The following is a 16,822-nucleotide window of genomic DNA, read 5'->3' on the forward strand; positions in this document are numbered from 1 at the left end:
TTTAATTTTTCAATGAAGTTTATTGAAAAAGAACTACATTTTGAGTTTACAATGACTAGATTTTGTAGGTACATACATCTAGGTACAATATTGATCATAAAAATATACACAATTCACAACAAGCGAGTATGAATCAAGCACCAGCCATCCTTCGTTAAACATTCTCATTTCTATCCAAAAAATGTAGGCTACATATTATAGAAAATATGTAGCGAAAGCATCGATAACTTAATTTTGTATAAAGTATTGCTGAAAATAACTCTGTCACTGCAAGAAGTTAATCCCTGCAAGATGTTAAACGAGCATCTAAACTTTTCCTAATATTTTCCTAATCGATGATATTTTCCATATATTTAAACTTAATCTTCAGTTTAATATTGAGCATTTATCTTTTGCCTAACTGTATTACACATACTTGTATCTGAGCTGAACGCGTTGTTTTGCGATTCTGAAGCAATTTTCTTTTCTAAGCTTCCAGCATATACATAGCAATTTTCTTTGATTGTTTTAGCTTAAACTTTTCTTACACTTCGTAGTCTGAATCTGACTTAATCATTCTCAACTACAACTATGTGCCATGGAACTGTTTTTGATTAAGGTGACATTTTAAGAACGGTTAACTAGTTTAGCTTTAATTTATGTTTTAGATAATTATTAATTTTTAATGTTTTGCAAAACATTTTACGTTAGTTTAACAAATCAACATACAACAACTCAATAGAACTCCCAAAGAAAACGATTAATAAATTCGTACGAACAATCGTTCAAAAACATAATCCTTATAAGTTAACCAAGTTGACTTATTTGCTAATGCTTTTGGCAATGTTATTGTCTAGCCTTTTTTGATCATACACTATAGCCCAAAGATAAAGGCATGTGTGTTCGGAATCGATCTGTAACTTGAAATCGACCCAGCGACCTTCAGATTTGAAGGTGAGTACTACTAACAATGGCCTACTAGACAATTGTTGGCGACCAGGGATTAAAAGGAAATAAAAAAACTAGTTTCTTATTTGAAAAAAAAAAAACTCCTCGCAGTACCTTTCTTTAACAAATCGTGTCCTTTACCCTAAATACTATTTCCCTTCGACAACAGGGAACTCCAGGAACTATTACACGATGGGGGCGGTGTCCGAGGACTCTCGACGCAGGGCCCGGTGGAGGTTAAGAGGTGGAAGGTTCGGATGTTCTATCCTAGTGGGGGACGACACTCTGGGCCGTAGCCTGAGGTAGTCGTCGGGGTCGATGTAGCCGGAGTTGTCGAAGCTCCTGGAGGGAGTGGTTGTTCCTTGGGTGGGAGCGAGGGTGGTGGCGGGTCCCCGGGGAGTCAGAGTAGTCCATAGAACTCTGGAGTCACCGACACTTCCAGGGTACAACACGGCCTCACAGCTCTTCACACCGGGGTCTAGTGAGAGGGACACTTTGCTGCTGCGGTCTCTGAAATAACTATAGTGCGGTTACAAGGTGGTATAGAATATACAGTACATACAGGGTGAAAATTAAGTCTTAGGACGACCTTGTAACTGACTTTAAAACTACAAGAGATATCACATCTAAATTTCGCATGTCATTACTGGTAATAGTAAGCTACTTTTTTTGTACTTTATGATCTGATGTCACCTATGGGGCCCATAGGAGTAAGTTGAAAATCTTAAAGGTAAGTTTAGCAGCATAAGCAGGTAAGCATTTTATATGTACATCAAATTTAAGGTATTGTTGATCTAAAAACACTGCCGCAAACTGGACTAAAAATTGACAACGGAGTCAATAATGGAAGCCGTTTAAAGATTCAATATATCTGCTATTTTAAATCTTTGAACAGCTACAATTTTTTACTCAGTTGTTCTTTTGAGCTCAAATTTGCGGAATTTAAGCTTTTAAGTTGATGTGCATACATATGCTTATGTTTATGAATTTTGTTCGTCTTCTAGTGGGTGCCCCCCCTGACGAGTATAAGCTTACTGAACTGGAACATCACGAAGAAAAAGATGAATCTTAAAAAGTTATAAACTCGTTCTAAGAATGCGACTTAATCGTCTCCCGTTTGATTTCTTATCATAAGGATACATAATTGTTTAAGGCCTGTTAGATTTTACAATAAAAAGCAAAGCAATATTTAGTTTGATTACGAGCACATAATGAAACGTATTGGAAATCCAGCGAATGAAACACTATCAACGAAAGAAAATATACTCACCAAACTGTTGATTCGTTATAGATTATTAATATTTAGAGTAGAGTATATATTTCGTTCACAATATTCAGGTGGTTTGAGGTCTGGTCCCCCCACAACTTTTTGGTATTTAATGTATGTTGCTTTATCAGCTGTTGAGCTATTAATTTAAAGGTAGAGGTCAAGCAGAGGGGAACTCAGAATACGTATCAATATTCAGCTACAACTTTCTTTGAAAGTAATTTTATTTTATAATAGCATTAGGATCTTCAGTGAGCTGGACGAACCCTTTAAAGTGGAGCATGATATGAAGCGATAGATGTATCATAGAGATTTAACCTAATTTTATACTTATACCTACAGTCTGGCGATGAAAGTAAAACGAGGAAAGGTAAGATGGGTGGCATAAATTTATCTTTTATTGTAAGTAGTATTGTAAAAAATCTCAATCATAATAATACTTTTTCCTACAGTTGCCTAACAATGTATATGTTCTCTCGCTGATTTGAGAAAGCAAAGTGGCCAATTCGCTCATCGGTGAGACAATGTTAACATTGTCTCACTCTAATTACTTTGTCTCACTCTAATTACTTTGTCTCACTCCAGATTTGCAACGTGAAGGCACGAAATAGTGAGCGCGTAACATGCAGACAAGGTCGTATGCGCAGGAAATACGTTGGCAGCACTGGCTGTAAATCAGCTGGTCAGCTGTTGTACTGTTGTATTTGTCACTTCACATTAAATGTTAAATTAAAAGTTCACTTCTGTGTAAAAATAGGTTATGTTCCTTCACCAATTTATTTGTTTTATGGTAACTGTAGGAAAAGTATAATGTGCAACTCGAGTTCAAAGTACAATTGCCTCACTCGAGAAACCATTCCTCACTCGCCTACGGCTCGTGAGTAAGGATTTCTCTCGAGTGAGTCAATTACTCACTTTTCTCACTAGTTGCACAAATAACTATAGCCCAATTGAATCCACCTTTTTTGTCTTACTGGTAAAAAGAGTGACCAATATCACAATGTTACTAAAAAATACGTCTTTCCCTTTTGAATATATTATTGACATTCTTTTGAGTACTTACTATGAGTACTTCTATTATAAGTATAAATTAGGATTTACTCACTGTTTAAGCCTCAGAAGGAACAAAGTTAGGAGAAAGCTGAGCACCAGGACTCCTACACATGACGTCACCAGGACCAGGAACCATGTGTCGTCTGTGGGGGCTCCTGGAACAAGGGAACACGGAGAATGTAAGAAACGTAGTGGAGAGCAGGTCAAATAAACACAATTTTATATCAAAGATGTCATGAAGGGGAAAAGTTGCGAAATACATAAATACATTATGTTACAGCCACAATCGATTTCATAGTGACCACGGCCATCAGACCCATCGCTATTCGCTATAGTATGCAGTAATGTCATAGAATAACCTGTTAATTAGCATTTTCATGTGCTATTAAACACATGATATAAAATACGTCTTCGAGATATAGTAGAATGGCTGACACTTTTTTAGTGAAATGTTGAAAAACGGTAAAATATAATGTAAAAATATTCAACAGGACCCAAAGTTTGTGTTATTGTCAATCGGGACGTCGCTAAGGTTAGAAACGAGCTAGGGTCAAAGATACATCAGTCCATTTGATGAACTTTATTTTTCGTCATACTGATTCATCTGCTAACTAACTTACACAGTGTAAATTTTGTACGTTGTTTACCTTTTTAAATTAGTTCAAAAAATTGTTGTCTACAATATACAAACTGTTAGTTACCGTTACGTAGACGCAAAATTATTACTCCCCTAACGGAATAAAAATATTCAAACTCTACTGAAATTTATTTACATATAAACCAGTCTAAATTTCGATTGAGAGGCATATCTTGTGGAGAAATGTTTAATGTGACATGGTGATAAAACAAAGATATTTAATAACAATATCTATGAAACGGGACTCTTTTCTTCGGTCAAAATGTGGTTCCTTAGGTGAAGCACGATTCTCGTCCCGCAAAGCAATGATTGAAAACTGCCACTTTTCTTCGGTGAATAACAAGAGTATGGATAACTTCTTGACTGAAAAAAAAACTATCCCTCGATTCTATGATATGTTTAATGAAATTATCAGTCAGTAATAGTCATATCAACCATTACACAATAATTATGTAAAAATATGTTAGTAAATAATAAGGAAACTGAGGCAAATAAGATATATAAAAAAAACAACAAGATTAAACGAGCAGAATTTTCATATTTGAAAGATGACACAAAGAAAATACCATTTAGCAAAACAAACAAAATTATGAGGGATATTTGAATATTCTCTGTATTAAACCAATTGTGTACTTGTAGTTGTTTTGCAATCTAAAATGGAACCAACCAAGGATATGTTTGTATGTAAAGGCAAAGTAGTGGTTCTTTAGGAGATCATTCTTTTCAGACCAGATATGTTTGTAAAATATTTTCAGTTTATATGCTATAGTCTTACAACGCAATATAAAAAAGACAGGTGAGTGTTAGGTGTAGTAAGATTTTTTAAAACTAATATCTTAATTATAAAGCAACTACTTCTATGATGAAACAAATTGTTTTGGTTTGAATCAGGTGACGTAGGATTGAACACTGGGTCCCAAATACCTTCTCTATGATTATGGTTCTGTAGCTAAGAGATAATTATTATACTAAAGAGAAGCTGTGTTTTACCTTCAACAACACATGGAACGAGGTAAACATGGGACATACACATTGGGAACCAATGGTTGTTCATTCCCATTGTTAAAACGCGAGATCGACTCTTCTAAAAGGGATATACTTTTAAAATAAACTCAAAAAAAACATAGTACAAAAAGAACTTCAATTTTAATCAGACATAACTATTCAAGACCAAGTATAACAATCAATCAAAAAGAAAACACTAATTGCAAATGTAAACAAAAACATCCGATGAATTAATTAATATAAAAATCATCTATACACAGTCCATTTGCAACAATCATGTTCCCAAGATACAACCAGTTTTATAATAAAAAGTTATTCATCAAATTGGGCCACTGTCGACTATGTAGTAGTTTATGTTGTATAATGTATTTTGTATATGGTGTATTATGTGTTGAATATACCAACATGTAAATCAGGCTAAACTGCAAGGTATGTTAGTATTGTTTTTGTAAACTAGGCCTACTGCAACTTTTACAGAGGCTATTGATTATTTTGATGGCATATATTAAGAGAAAATCCAATTATGCTTGTACTATTCCAAAAATAAGTCTCTAAGTGGTTAGTTCAACTATGTTCTAATCAAAACACATTGGCTAAGATAATTGATATAGTGATGCCTGCCCTGACAATGGTATTGAGTGGTAGAATTCGATGCGTTGGTGAAAGAAAAGAAGATAGTTTTGGTAATTTTATTAGTCTCGTCATTGTTGTTGGAGTTATTTGCTGTTGCGAATGTTGTTGTTGGTGTTGGTGTGGACCATTGTTGAAGCTTGGGCGTTTCTTTAAGTATGAAACAAAGAACTTTTAGCAGCAGTTCAGGAGTTCAGGCATGATCAAGGTCAAGGTATTTGAAATTGAGTTTCTAAACTAAGTCACAAAGCAGATAAAACATAAAATAAAGTACAGAAACAAGGGCTAATGTTGATATTTCCCTATAATATTGGTGTTTTAACTAAAAACAACTAGATATAAAGGAGAAAAATAATAAAGATAAGAAAAGTTCATTTTTAGTCACTGTAAAGTAGGTTAAATATAATGCAATCTAGTACAAAAACACGTTTAGTGTGCTCCAATTTAGATAGTCTATCCCACCCAAGAAATTATAGCCTTTGATGTTCTTCATTAAACTTGTTTACACCCTATTGTTCTTTGTAGCTATTAAATAACACTCGCATATAAGTTTATATTATCTTTTAAATGTTCATTAAACTTAACATTTGTTAAGATATAATGTATTTTATACTTATATTCTTTTTTTGGCTAGCATAAATATTTCTCATGGAAAGATATAGAATTGTTTGTATTATCACTTCGCCTAGGCAGGAAAGTCCTTTTCGTTTACAATTTAATCTGAACATGAATTGATCTTGAGTCTGGCATGGAGTAAATTACGTATCTGATAACATTTTTTCACTGACTTATGGCATTTGTTTCTTTGCATAGTTCATCTTTTTGTCATTCGATATATAAAATAGGACAGCTTGGTCTCGTTTTGAAATATCGACACTACTGACATTTCTCGGGATCGAACTGGTAGACATCGTCAGCTGTTGTAAACTATGACTAATAGGCGAGCAAAACTAGCTACTCATACATTTTAAAGTCAGTGCATAAAACTAAAAATAAATTGTAAAAATAAACTTCCGAAAACAGAAATCACAGTTTGTAACTACTTACAATTTTAGAATTTGATTGTTTATTTCCAAACTACATATATTTTTTTTATATCTATATAATATATACATATATAAATATATATATGTATATTTTTTTTGCAGTTGAATTTAAGACTTGTATTGTAATAACACAAAAATTATGTCCAAAAATAAAGAAGTTAAGTATATTTGAACACACTAAGTAACTAAACTACACAACAAAAAGGCATGCTTTACTGCTAAATGGTGAAACCAATAGACGGAAGGAAATAAGAACAAAAAAAAAAAAACAAAAAATCTTAAAATAATATTTGTATTGAAATATCATGTATTTATAAAATTATATTTAGTGACTTTCAAAGTTCATATTGAGGTTTAATTAAACTAATGACATATAATTAAATGTACCTGTATATTATACAATTGATAGGTGGGTTTCTTCAATTTAAATTTAGTCGCAGGGTATGGTTTTACTTATCTGTTTTATTTTTCTCTTGTTTGATCTAAGATACAAGTTATATGGTCCAATTCATCTCACCAATTTGGTAAATTGTAATGTTTTTTTACGTTTTTCAGTACAAATTTAAATTAGTTAGCACGAAATCGTATTGTATGGCTTAGATTGTATTTATTTAAAATGTGGACTAGGTTTTCCAAAACATCGAACAACTATTAGAAGTACCTTGCAGTTTGAAGAGACACTTTTTTCAAAGCTGCAGCCTCGAGTCTTGCTAGAACAAACTGGGACTGACAATTTATATTTTTAATTTATCTAACAATAATGGTCCAATGCGGCTTCATTACTTAATCTAACATTTAAAATATTTGGTTTTAGGGTCAATTATCACTATCTCAACAATTGAACTCAGCGATCTTAATTAATAATGTGATGAATCATTTATCAATACATGCTCCTGTTCATTAAAAGTCCTGGGAGAATAGCGGCCATCTGGGATGATTTCAAACAGCTGCTGAAGAGGTATTTATCATCGACAAATATTTGTTCGAACGCCAAAATAATTATAATTTAAATATCTAGTACACTATAAGATAAATTTTCTATGTAGTATTGAATTGTTTTCCAAGAAAGTTCATGGAAGCTAACGGCTATCTTGGATTTTCCATAAGAGCAATGTTAATTTCGTTTATTTCAATGGTAATGAAAGAATCCTATTTTCTTTCTTAGTCCTCGATACTTTAGTGACAAAAATGATCCTGTGGTGTAAGTCAGGATTATTTTTAATTTGAACTGAGTGACACTTTAGAGAAACAACAGAATTGACATCAGAACGCTTTATCGATGATTCAATTTAACTTTGTTTCAACTACTATTATACATCTGTGTATAAGTTTAATATAGAAATAAGAAGTCTACTTCTTTGTATATTGAAAATTTTGACTAATGATATCTGACAGTTTCTGAAATAGTGCACTAATATCAATAACAAGTTTGACACGAATACACCAAGTTTACAACCAATAAAATTGAAAATACAGCTTATTGTAAAATTTAGTGTGTTTTAGAAAATTTCCATCCAGGGAAGAAGCTACTACCATAGGCCCTGGACCGATTGACTTTTCCATTTTGATGTCCGCAAAGACGAAATCACTATTCGTTAATGTTGTATGTTTTATATCTGTCTAAATATGTGTCCGTAAACATGAACATTTGAGTAATTTTGGTCCCATTTTGATAAATAGTTATATGTGTACAGCTGGATAAATGATTTTTTTAGTTCGCTAACCAACAAGATCAGGTGATAGAAGTGAGGTGCTAAGAGGTTTTACAAATTTAAAAAAATTGATTTTTAAACTTTATACAGTTAAAATATGGAAATGTCCAATTCTTATTACCGCTATCATCTATAGCTTAAATAATAAACAATATTTTATATTGAGGCGATGTTTGTTTGTAGCATAAAAGGTTACGGAGTTAAAAGTGTTACTCTGCTAGAGGCTCCTTAAACTACGGCTTTATTTACTTTTTAATGACCTCAGAGCTAGTCCATATAGTTATGATGCCTGCCTTCTTCAGGATCAATGAAATAAATTATGATAAATATTTCTTTATTTGCTTTAACATTGTCTGTCTTCCCAGTTTGTCCAGCACTACACCGACAGCCACACATTTACTCACCGAGAAGATGTATTGAGTAAAAAGGTGGGTTAGATATAGTTGCAGTCAGCTGATCATGAAAGTGAAACAAAACTGCAACTATGTCACAATCTCAAGTCTAACCCACCTCTATGCATGCTGACTCACCAAGCTGGGTGCCAGAGGGCGGTTCATGGGTCTCCGAGGAGTCAGCAGCTTCTAGAAACAACAAAAAGTCTCAGGAGATCCTACGCGGACCTTACCGCGCCAGGTGCGACGGTAGTGTATGTACAGAGTGTGGGGGTGTGAGAATCAGAAGAGTAGACAGATTGTAAAGACGGAAGGGAGTTCTTGGACAGTAAATGCAGCTAGAGTCTAAAGCATAGCCTACATTTCTAAAACCAAGTTAAGACAAGACAAGATTACATGCAAGAATGACAGTTACTAGCAAGGTAGCTCTTGGATAGGTTGCTTTGTCGGTACAAATACTATTAATAAATCTAGATTTTTTAACATAGTTGTGTTGGATAGTGTAAAACTGTTTATCTTTTTTTTTGTAAGAATATAAATGGATCATGATTAAGACCAGTTAAACGTTTTCTCAATTCATTATGAGGCTAATCACAGGGAACCAAAATTATTTTGTAAAAAATAGCTGATCAAGTTACTTATTGGTAGAAAAGTAAACTGCCTGCTTTCTTAGAGATCTTTACAGTAGAACCACCATTTCAACATTACTTTTTAGAGACATCGACAGACTTATTTAAACATTAGAATGTATGTCAATCTTTACTGAACACAATAAATAAGTTACAGGAATCAATCATATTTCTACCGAGGGCATAACGATCGTATCAACGATGAAAGGGATAAATATAATTTCCAGCATTCTCATAGTAGAGCATCGCACAAACTCCAAAATTGGATTGAAGAGCATTGAAAAATTCATTTATTCGTTCAAAAGAATACATTCCATTAGTACTTCCAGTGAAACATACTAATTGAAGAACTGTCCATTCGAGTACTTGACTTTGTTAGCTCATTTCGTAAAACTAAGTTATTACCAACTAACTAACGAGCATGCGTCAAAGTTATGTAACCCAAAACTACTTAAGCATTTCATAAATCCATAAAACTAATATTTACTAAATCCCATGCATGTTCCTCTTACCTGGGACTAACAGTTCGACAAACTCTGCATGTCCAGGGTTCCAGTCACAGAGGGCGCCACATGAGGGGGTGTGATTGTCAGGGGTAGGGGGTCGTAGGAGGAACCCTGGAAGTGGTGGTGGGGGGATGGCCAAAATTGAGTTTGGAGGAGGTCCCAGGTCTTGACATTCCGTACATGTGACGTTCAAAAACGGCAACAGATCCATGCCGCTCATATCTGAAAAGTGCAAATTGTTATTAAAGGTGTTAAAATATAAATTTCCAAAAATATTTTGTGGGTGGTGTTTCAATTACAGGTATTTTCGTCTAAGTCATCTTTCATTAAGTTTTTTCAGGTAGGTTGAACTACGGCGTTACATGTCTTTGCACCTCTAGGTCATTATCATGTAGCCTCAAGTCAAAAGTGTGTGGTGATATTTTTACATATACCCTTTATAAGTATTCGGTGTTCCAATCACTAGAAGAAATGAATGCATATAAATCCTACTGAAATTTGGTTTAACTTGCTGAAATGCAATCCAGCTTACTGATATACAACTAACTTACTGAAATATAGTTGGGATCACTACGATTCGGTTTAACTTACTGATAGCAAAAGCCTTAGTATTATGTAATTGGGTGACACGTCCTAGCCTATCTGTATAGACATGACTGTGGGTTGGTGTATTAGCAAGTATTAAGCACATGTAATACGTTCCGGTTTGAGCTAAATTGTATATAATTTACCGGATCACAAACTGTATTACTTTAAAACATGTGAAGAAACGTGAACACTTAATGTATTCCTACTTTTTGGTATAAATGAACAATTTTAATACTACCCTGTAAGCAATATGCAGAATTCTAAGACAGGTGGGAAGCATCGCCAGCTGGTACAGAATATTGAATATCTAGCTTTCATGTGACCTTGCCCGGGTGGCAACGGTAAGTGATATTGCTGTTGACACTTTTTCAATATTTTAGACCTCAACGTATCTGGTGAAAGCCAAGTTTTAGACTAATATTGCGTTTCTATCACAATAGGCTAGATACTGTATGACCATAGATTCTGTATACTAGATTAAATATCTTAATGAGCTAGCTAAATCACTGTTTCACACTATAAGAAAGTAAATGAGCCACTTATAGAGTATATTATAGTTATATTTTAATCTCATAGCTTTCCGTACTATGATGGTAGATTATAAAATAAGTTGAGTGAGTAAAATATACTTCCAACAATTGTCGATCCATGTAGATGACGGATGACTTTTCTTGACGATGGAGTATTTCAAATTATGATATACTTAATTACTAAGTAGACTTAGTAATTAAGTATATCATAATTTGAAATACTACAATATATTACAAAGTTTACAATAAAAGTGAATTTCGACCATCCTACGGTCATTATCGAAGTCCATCGTCATCCGTCTACTCAAAAACTAATCACAGTCACAAAACACACCCAACTAAAAGTGAAAACAACCCTTTGCAAAAACAGTTTAAATACCTTCAAAACACGCACAACATAGGGAAAACAAACCATTTTAACACAAAGTAAAACCCCTTTAAAAGCGATTTCGACTCATCACACACCCTCTTGTAGACAACGAATGCAAACATTAACATTCTTATGTCCCCTCTGTCCCAGGGCTATGGGGGTGGAGTTTAATACATGCACTTGTCAGACACTGGATTTCGGATTTGGAGTAATTATGAGGGAACAATGGGCGAGTATTTAACCCCCCTTCCTCTCTAGGGTGGCTTTGGGGCTTCGGACATGTGTTTCTGTCATGGTTGAACACCTTTGGCCTTACGCACACAAGCATACACGCACACACGCTCACATGCAAGCATTTTCAAGGCTTCTTCACGGCTAAGGTGTTAGGGTTTATGTACTGTAGTGTGATACCATACGTGTAGTTTGCTTTTCGTCCTACTTAATAGAGGTGTGAGATATTATCACTGGCTGTTAGGTTAAAACTTCTTTGCACTGATTTGTTAAAGGAATTATTATTTAAGCAATTATAAATTATTCACTTCGTGGAAATCATTAGTACGATTTATTTACTCCAGTAAATTCCTTGTTAAATTAAAATGTACTTTCACTGTAAAGTGGCTATGCAGTTGGGCAATAAAATAAAATGAGGTGGTGTCTATGTCTATATTATTGTAGCTGGGTGTTTAATGAGGCATAAATAAAATAATAAATGTTGTTTCTAGAAATATGGTTTGTCATCTATGGTACTACAATGGTAGAGTAAAATAGCTCAGTAATCGAGATGTTTTAATAAATTGTAAATGGTTTCATTGAGAATTGTATTACTTAACAACCATTTGAAAATATAATTTTTTTTAAATCGCAGTAGCTTGTTCCTGGAAGGTTAAAACGTTAATTACAAAGATATTTGATAAATTTTTCCTACTACAATATCACAATGTAATTTTGAATGTATACGACCTTTTTATTACGTATGATTGTGTACATTTTCTCATCAAATCCAATTGAACTACTTTCAAGTACTGTAATTGATTTAAAAAATTTAACAAAAAAATGTACAATGATTATTTTGAAAAAATTGTCATACCATAAAACAATTAAATTGTAAAAAATAGGTTTGTACTTCTTAAACGTGCATGTATTTCCTATTTTATTTGACCATTGCTTGAATTATTTTACCTTAAAAGATACAACATGAAGTAAAATTTAAAAGGGAAAGATAAAAGAAGCTCCCCTCTTGGATTGTGACGCCATATTGAATCGTTAATGGCTACCTGCCTCTCAGATTCAATGGCTGATAAACAATTTCTCTCCGCTTCAATGGGGTTCTATCCAACGATTTTACATCAAAGTCTCGTACATAAATGATAAATTAGAGTAATTTTTTAATAATATATTTAAGATTTTTCTAAACTACAAATGATCTCCAAACTAATAGAGTGTCATGTCACGAGTAATTTGTGGATATTACATTATTTTTGAATATTCGGTTTATTTAAATGCATATTATACTTCATTTTTCTGTAAAAAGCATGTTGTGAAATTTAGAGCTATTTTATCAGTTTAAAATACTGCATGATCCAAAACGATAAATAAATAGGAGTTTTCAAATTTCAAACCGATAGAGATTTCAATGCTTGGACGGAAATATTTGCATTTCAATAATAGTATAATAAAATCACTCACTGCAAAATACACATATTAGAATTGCTTTTGATAGCAAATCCTTACTACACACAAAATCAAAGTCTACATGGTTCAGTTGTATTACAGCCCACATATTAACAGTATATTGACGTTTTTCTGTACATGACTACAGTATTACTGAACAGTAACAACGTTAAACCAGTGAATAAGCATTTCAACAACCTAAACAAACCTACCTTAATACCTACACCATAATAACACTCTACCCAAAATAATCCATATATTCTTAACCCCTACCCATATTTCTCACCTCGTGACACCTCAACATACCCGAAAATTAAATAATCTTATCAGAAACAATCAAAACAGACTCACCTGTCGCAGCGTGCGTGCTCGTATCATCGGGGCGTTGTTGCGAGCAGGCGTGCGTTTATTGATCTCTCCCTCCAAAAAGGCGAGGACTCCCTCCAAAAGCGTGGTCCTGGGCCGCTTAGCGCGCTCTTTGGGCAGTAATTGACCGCGGATGATATCAAAATGCGTGTAATTGGCAGTTGTTGTCACTACACGCGCTAACTGCGTGCTTGAGAGGGTAATGGGGCTTGTGAGTGGAGGAGGTTGACTTAAACGTCTTTGAGGTCGCATTGTCAACGGTGTGAAAGGGTTGAGGGTTGTAAGCAACACTTGGATTTGCCTTTTAGTGATTGAAAGACAGTTGGATCTGTATGGGTATAGAAAGCACGTTAGTGGAATTGGTCCTTCAAAGATACAAGAAGATACAGTACTTGAAACGGCTATTGACTTTGTAGAAATAAAACAGCTGTAGGATTGTCAAAAAATGAATCAAAAGTACAACACATTAGTGGCTCAATCATATTTTAGGAGTATAAGTTAAAAATACGATTATGCTCAACTCCACTTGACCAAGAAAAGTGTGAAACAGTTATAATTGGTGCAGTGATAGCACAAAATAAAGAGTAAACATAAAGTGCAGTAATATAAAGTGTCTACTGTTTATTCTGTGGTAATATCAATGTAAAAACATTAACTTGCAAAAATGTATACATATTGCAAGTCTCAAGTGAAAAAGTAGTATTGTCATGAAAAATTGTGAAAACATAAAAAAAACTTTTTAAAACTAGTTTGTGAATACCTTTTTACTGTTTCATGTACCAGTATATTACTAGAAGTTACAAAATATCCTCGCCCTACCTACACAAAGTGGTTGACACGGTGTGTACACTGACTGATAAATTACTGAAAATATTTTTTTTTTTTATTAAGATACTATTGAGAGGTTTAATGCTAGGTTTTGTTTTCAAAAGTTGATAAATTTTACTCTTGATAAGGGCAAAAATTAAATACATAAAAGCTGTGATGTCAGTAAAATGTACCGTTACATTTTAATTTTGAATAAAAAATAAGGTGCCTAGTCAATGAGAGGCTTAAATTAAAGCTCTCACTTCAATAATTCAAATAATACATAATAATAATTATTGTTAGCATAGAGAATGAAAAATACATGCATGTCAATTTAAAAATATTGACTTTGTTATTATTTGACAGGTCCAAGTAAAAGTGTTCTTTAAGTAGTATTTCCATTTCTAATAGTAATTAAATAAATAATACTCACTCGATCAAACACTTCTTGTGAAATTCAGTGCTAGTTTCTGTGTGACTTCAAGACTTCGATGAAGAAAATATTAAAATTTTAGGTACAAATACCAAACCCCTTACTTTTTATTGACATTATAAATTGAATCAAAACATACTAATTACAGTTTTATTTTTGTCATCTTGTTAATATTTCAGACTTATTAGAAAAACACTCTTTTTCTCTCTTGATTTTGGAAGAAGTAGAATACTTTATTTATGAATTATATTCAATTATATTAATTTAATATTTCCCTTCTATATCCAGCATATGAAAATGTAATAGCTTCGATTCTTCCAATAACCTTGATTGAAGAATCCAACGTCCAATGACCCTAAAATTTCACAATAATCAAAATGATTTCTGTAAAAAGACAAAACTTGTGTACGCCCATAATGCAATTAAACACCCAATGTATTGCTTTAAAAAAATTTAATTTATTTCATAACAAATATTTTATAGGCTACAAAATATTTCTACGATAATAATATAGGTACCAATATAAGTGGTAAAAAAACTTCATTTAAATTGCGGATCCTTTTCTGAGACCCCAAGAATGTGTAAGCACAAATTGCTCTTGTTTTAGTAGTATTTCTTCAACAGTCGGAAGCAAAAGAGAGCCGAGCAATTAGAGACCTCTTCCTTGTTACGATAATGATTTAAAAGGGTTGGAGTTGAAGATGAGGAAGCAATGAAAACACATTAGCTTCTCTATAGGCTGTAAGAGTGGTTTGAGTGTTTTGAAACACCGCTGACTTTGTAAAAAGGCGTTTAATTTTCATTCACTACTACTGAACCAGATTTCAGTTGAAAAGTAAAGCATAGTTTTAGGGCTATCTAACAGTTTTTGTTCTAAATAAATTTGTTAAATCGATCAATGTTAAAATAATGGTTTTAACTGTGCTCTAAGGGGAAAGAGGTAGGAGGACGATAAAAAAGTAGTCCTTTAGACCTATTTCATAATATACTTACCATTGAGTTTTCAAGACTTTATAATATTATACATACTGCCTTAGGTTTACAGAACCATCTTTGGTTCGATCCAATCAGATTTGTGGTAGAAATAACTGTATCGGATCCAAACATAGAGAATAAACACTGAGGCCAGTCACTCAGTCAGCCAAGCTGATGATAGTGACAGTGACCCTCCGATTCCGACCCTCGTCTCCGGGAAATTTGAAAAGCCTGCAATTAATTGTGATGATGACAAAAGTTCTAATTGGGAATCAAGTATAACAGCGTAATATGAAGAATTGACTGCTGGCAGCGAGGAGGAAGCAACGCTCGCCATCTTGGAGGAAGCCTCGTCAAGCCGTAAATCCCGTTTTTCTCATCACGCTGTAATATCCACTGCTTACCAACTAAAATTACCTTTTAACTCACCTACCAAAATAACAACAAAGAATAATCTGTTAACTAACTTCCGATTGAACTACAGGTAAGACAACTTAGATTAAGTAATTTTTTTCCTCAAGGCCTTTGGTACTCTCTTGGCAGCCCTAGGACTGCAATCATACTTACATTTGAACTAAACCACAAAAAACACAACTTTGGAAAATGCCAACACCCCAAAGAAAGATATCACTAAATTCTCCAAAAACACCAACTTCTAAAACACCTAAAATACCTCCTAAAACACCAACTCCAAACAAGTCTAAGCAGGATTCCTGCAAAGTCTGCAACAAAATAATTTTAGATGACAAAAGTAGCTCCATAGCTTGCGACATTTGTGATGCTTGGGTACATTCTGACATAGCTTGTAGCCGTTTGAAAAAATCTATTTTTAGGCTAATTTCTAGCAAAGATTCCTATGTGTGTCCAGTCTGTATTAGGTTACACAAGAAAGGTAACAATCCACTTCCTTATGAGGTAATAAAAAATGAGTATGAGAAAGCTCGTGACTTGGCTGAGTCACTCTTGAAGGAAAAGAGGGAACTTGAGGAACAGCTAAATCTGAAAGAAACTAAATTAATTGAGCTCAGTGAAAATCTTCTGAATACTAAACCAAGTGAAAATAGCTGGTCGGATGTGGTGAGTAGGAGGAAGGGATGTAGGGAACCGGCTGTGGCTGCTCCTGGTCCCTCTCTGACTACCCCAAATTCATTTGAGGTGTTGGCGGAGATGGGCGGGGAGGGGTTGCAGACGGCTGCAGGAGCACACAACAAAAAGTCTCCAACTAGTGTTAGGCCTAAAAAACCCATGGCCCTAGTTAAGAAGCCTATTAAACTTAGT

The 16,822-nt window shown here is 33.8% G+C and overlaps 1 protein-coding gene across 3 annotated transcripts; it reads right to left on the reverse strand.

Annotated features, from left to right (window-relative positions):
• On the reverse strand, positions 1-13,425 carry LOC128992396 (uncharacterized). 3 transcript variants are annotated; one of them, XM_054415955.1, is made up of 5 exons: positions 13,315-13,425; positions 9,811-10,026; positions 8,808-8,858; positions 3,300-3,402; positions 1-1,437 (listed from the first exon to the last, which is right to left on the reverse strand). In XM_054415955.1, exons 2-5 carry the CDS (start codon positions 10,022-10,024, stop codon positions 1,113-1,115), a joined length of 693 nt encoding a protein of 230 aa, XP_054271930.1. In that variant the 5' UTR covers positions 10,025-10,026; positions 13,315-13,425; the 3' UTR covers positions 1-1,112. The 3 variants fall into 3 exon arrangements, with proteins under 3 accessions (XP_054271930.1, XP_054271929.1, XP_054271931.1); XM_054415954.1 differs by having other exon boundaries at positions 1-1,446; XM_054415956.1 differs by lacking the exon at positions 8,808-8,858 and having other exon boundaries at positions 1-1,446.
• Between the last annotated feature and the right edge of the window lie 3,397 nt (positions 13,426-16,822).

The sequence above is a fragment of the Macrosteles quadrilineatus genome, unplaced genomic scaffold (genome assembly GCF_028750875.1).
Source record: "Macrosteles quadrilineatus isolate MER2022 unplaced genomic scaffold, UCM_ALF_1.0 Scaffold_4__1_contigs__length_99947679, whole genome shotgun sequence".
Lineage (NCBI taxonomy): Eukaryota > Metazoa > Arthropoda > Insecta > Hemiptera > Cicadellidae > Macrosteles > Macrosteles quadrilineatus.

Coding starts and splice junctions, on each gene's coding strand:
- LOC128992396 (XM_054415954.1), bottom strand. CDS start 10,024: ATGAGCGGCATGGATCTGTTGCCGTTTTTGAACGTCACATGTACGGAA. Junction 8,859..9,810: donor TGTCGAACTGTTAGTCCCAG/GTAAGAGGAACA, acceptor TGTTGTTTCTAG/AAGCTGCTGACTCCTCGGAG. Junction 1,447..3,299: donor TTCCTTCTGAGGCTTAAACA/GTGAGTAAATCC, acceptor ACCGCACTATAG/TTATTTCAGAGACCGCAGCA.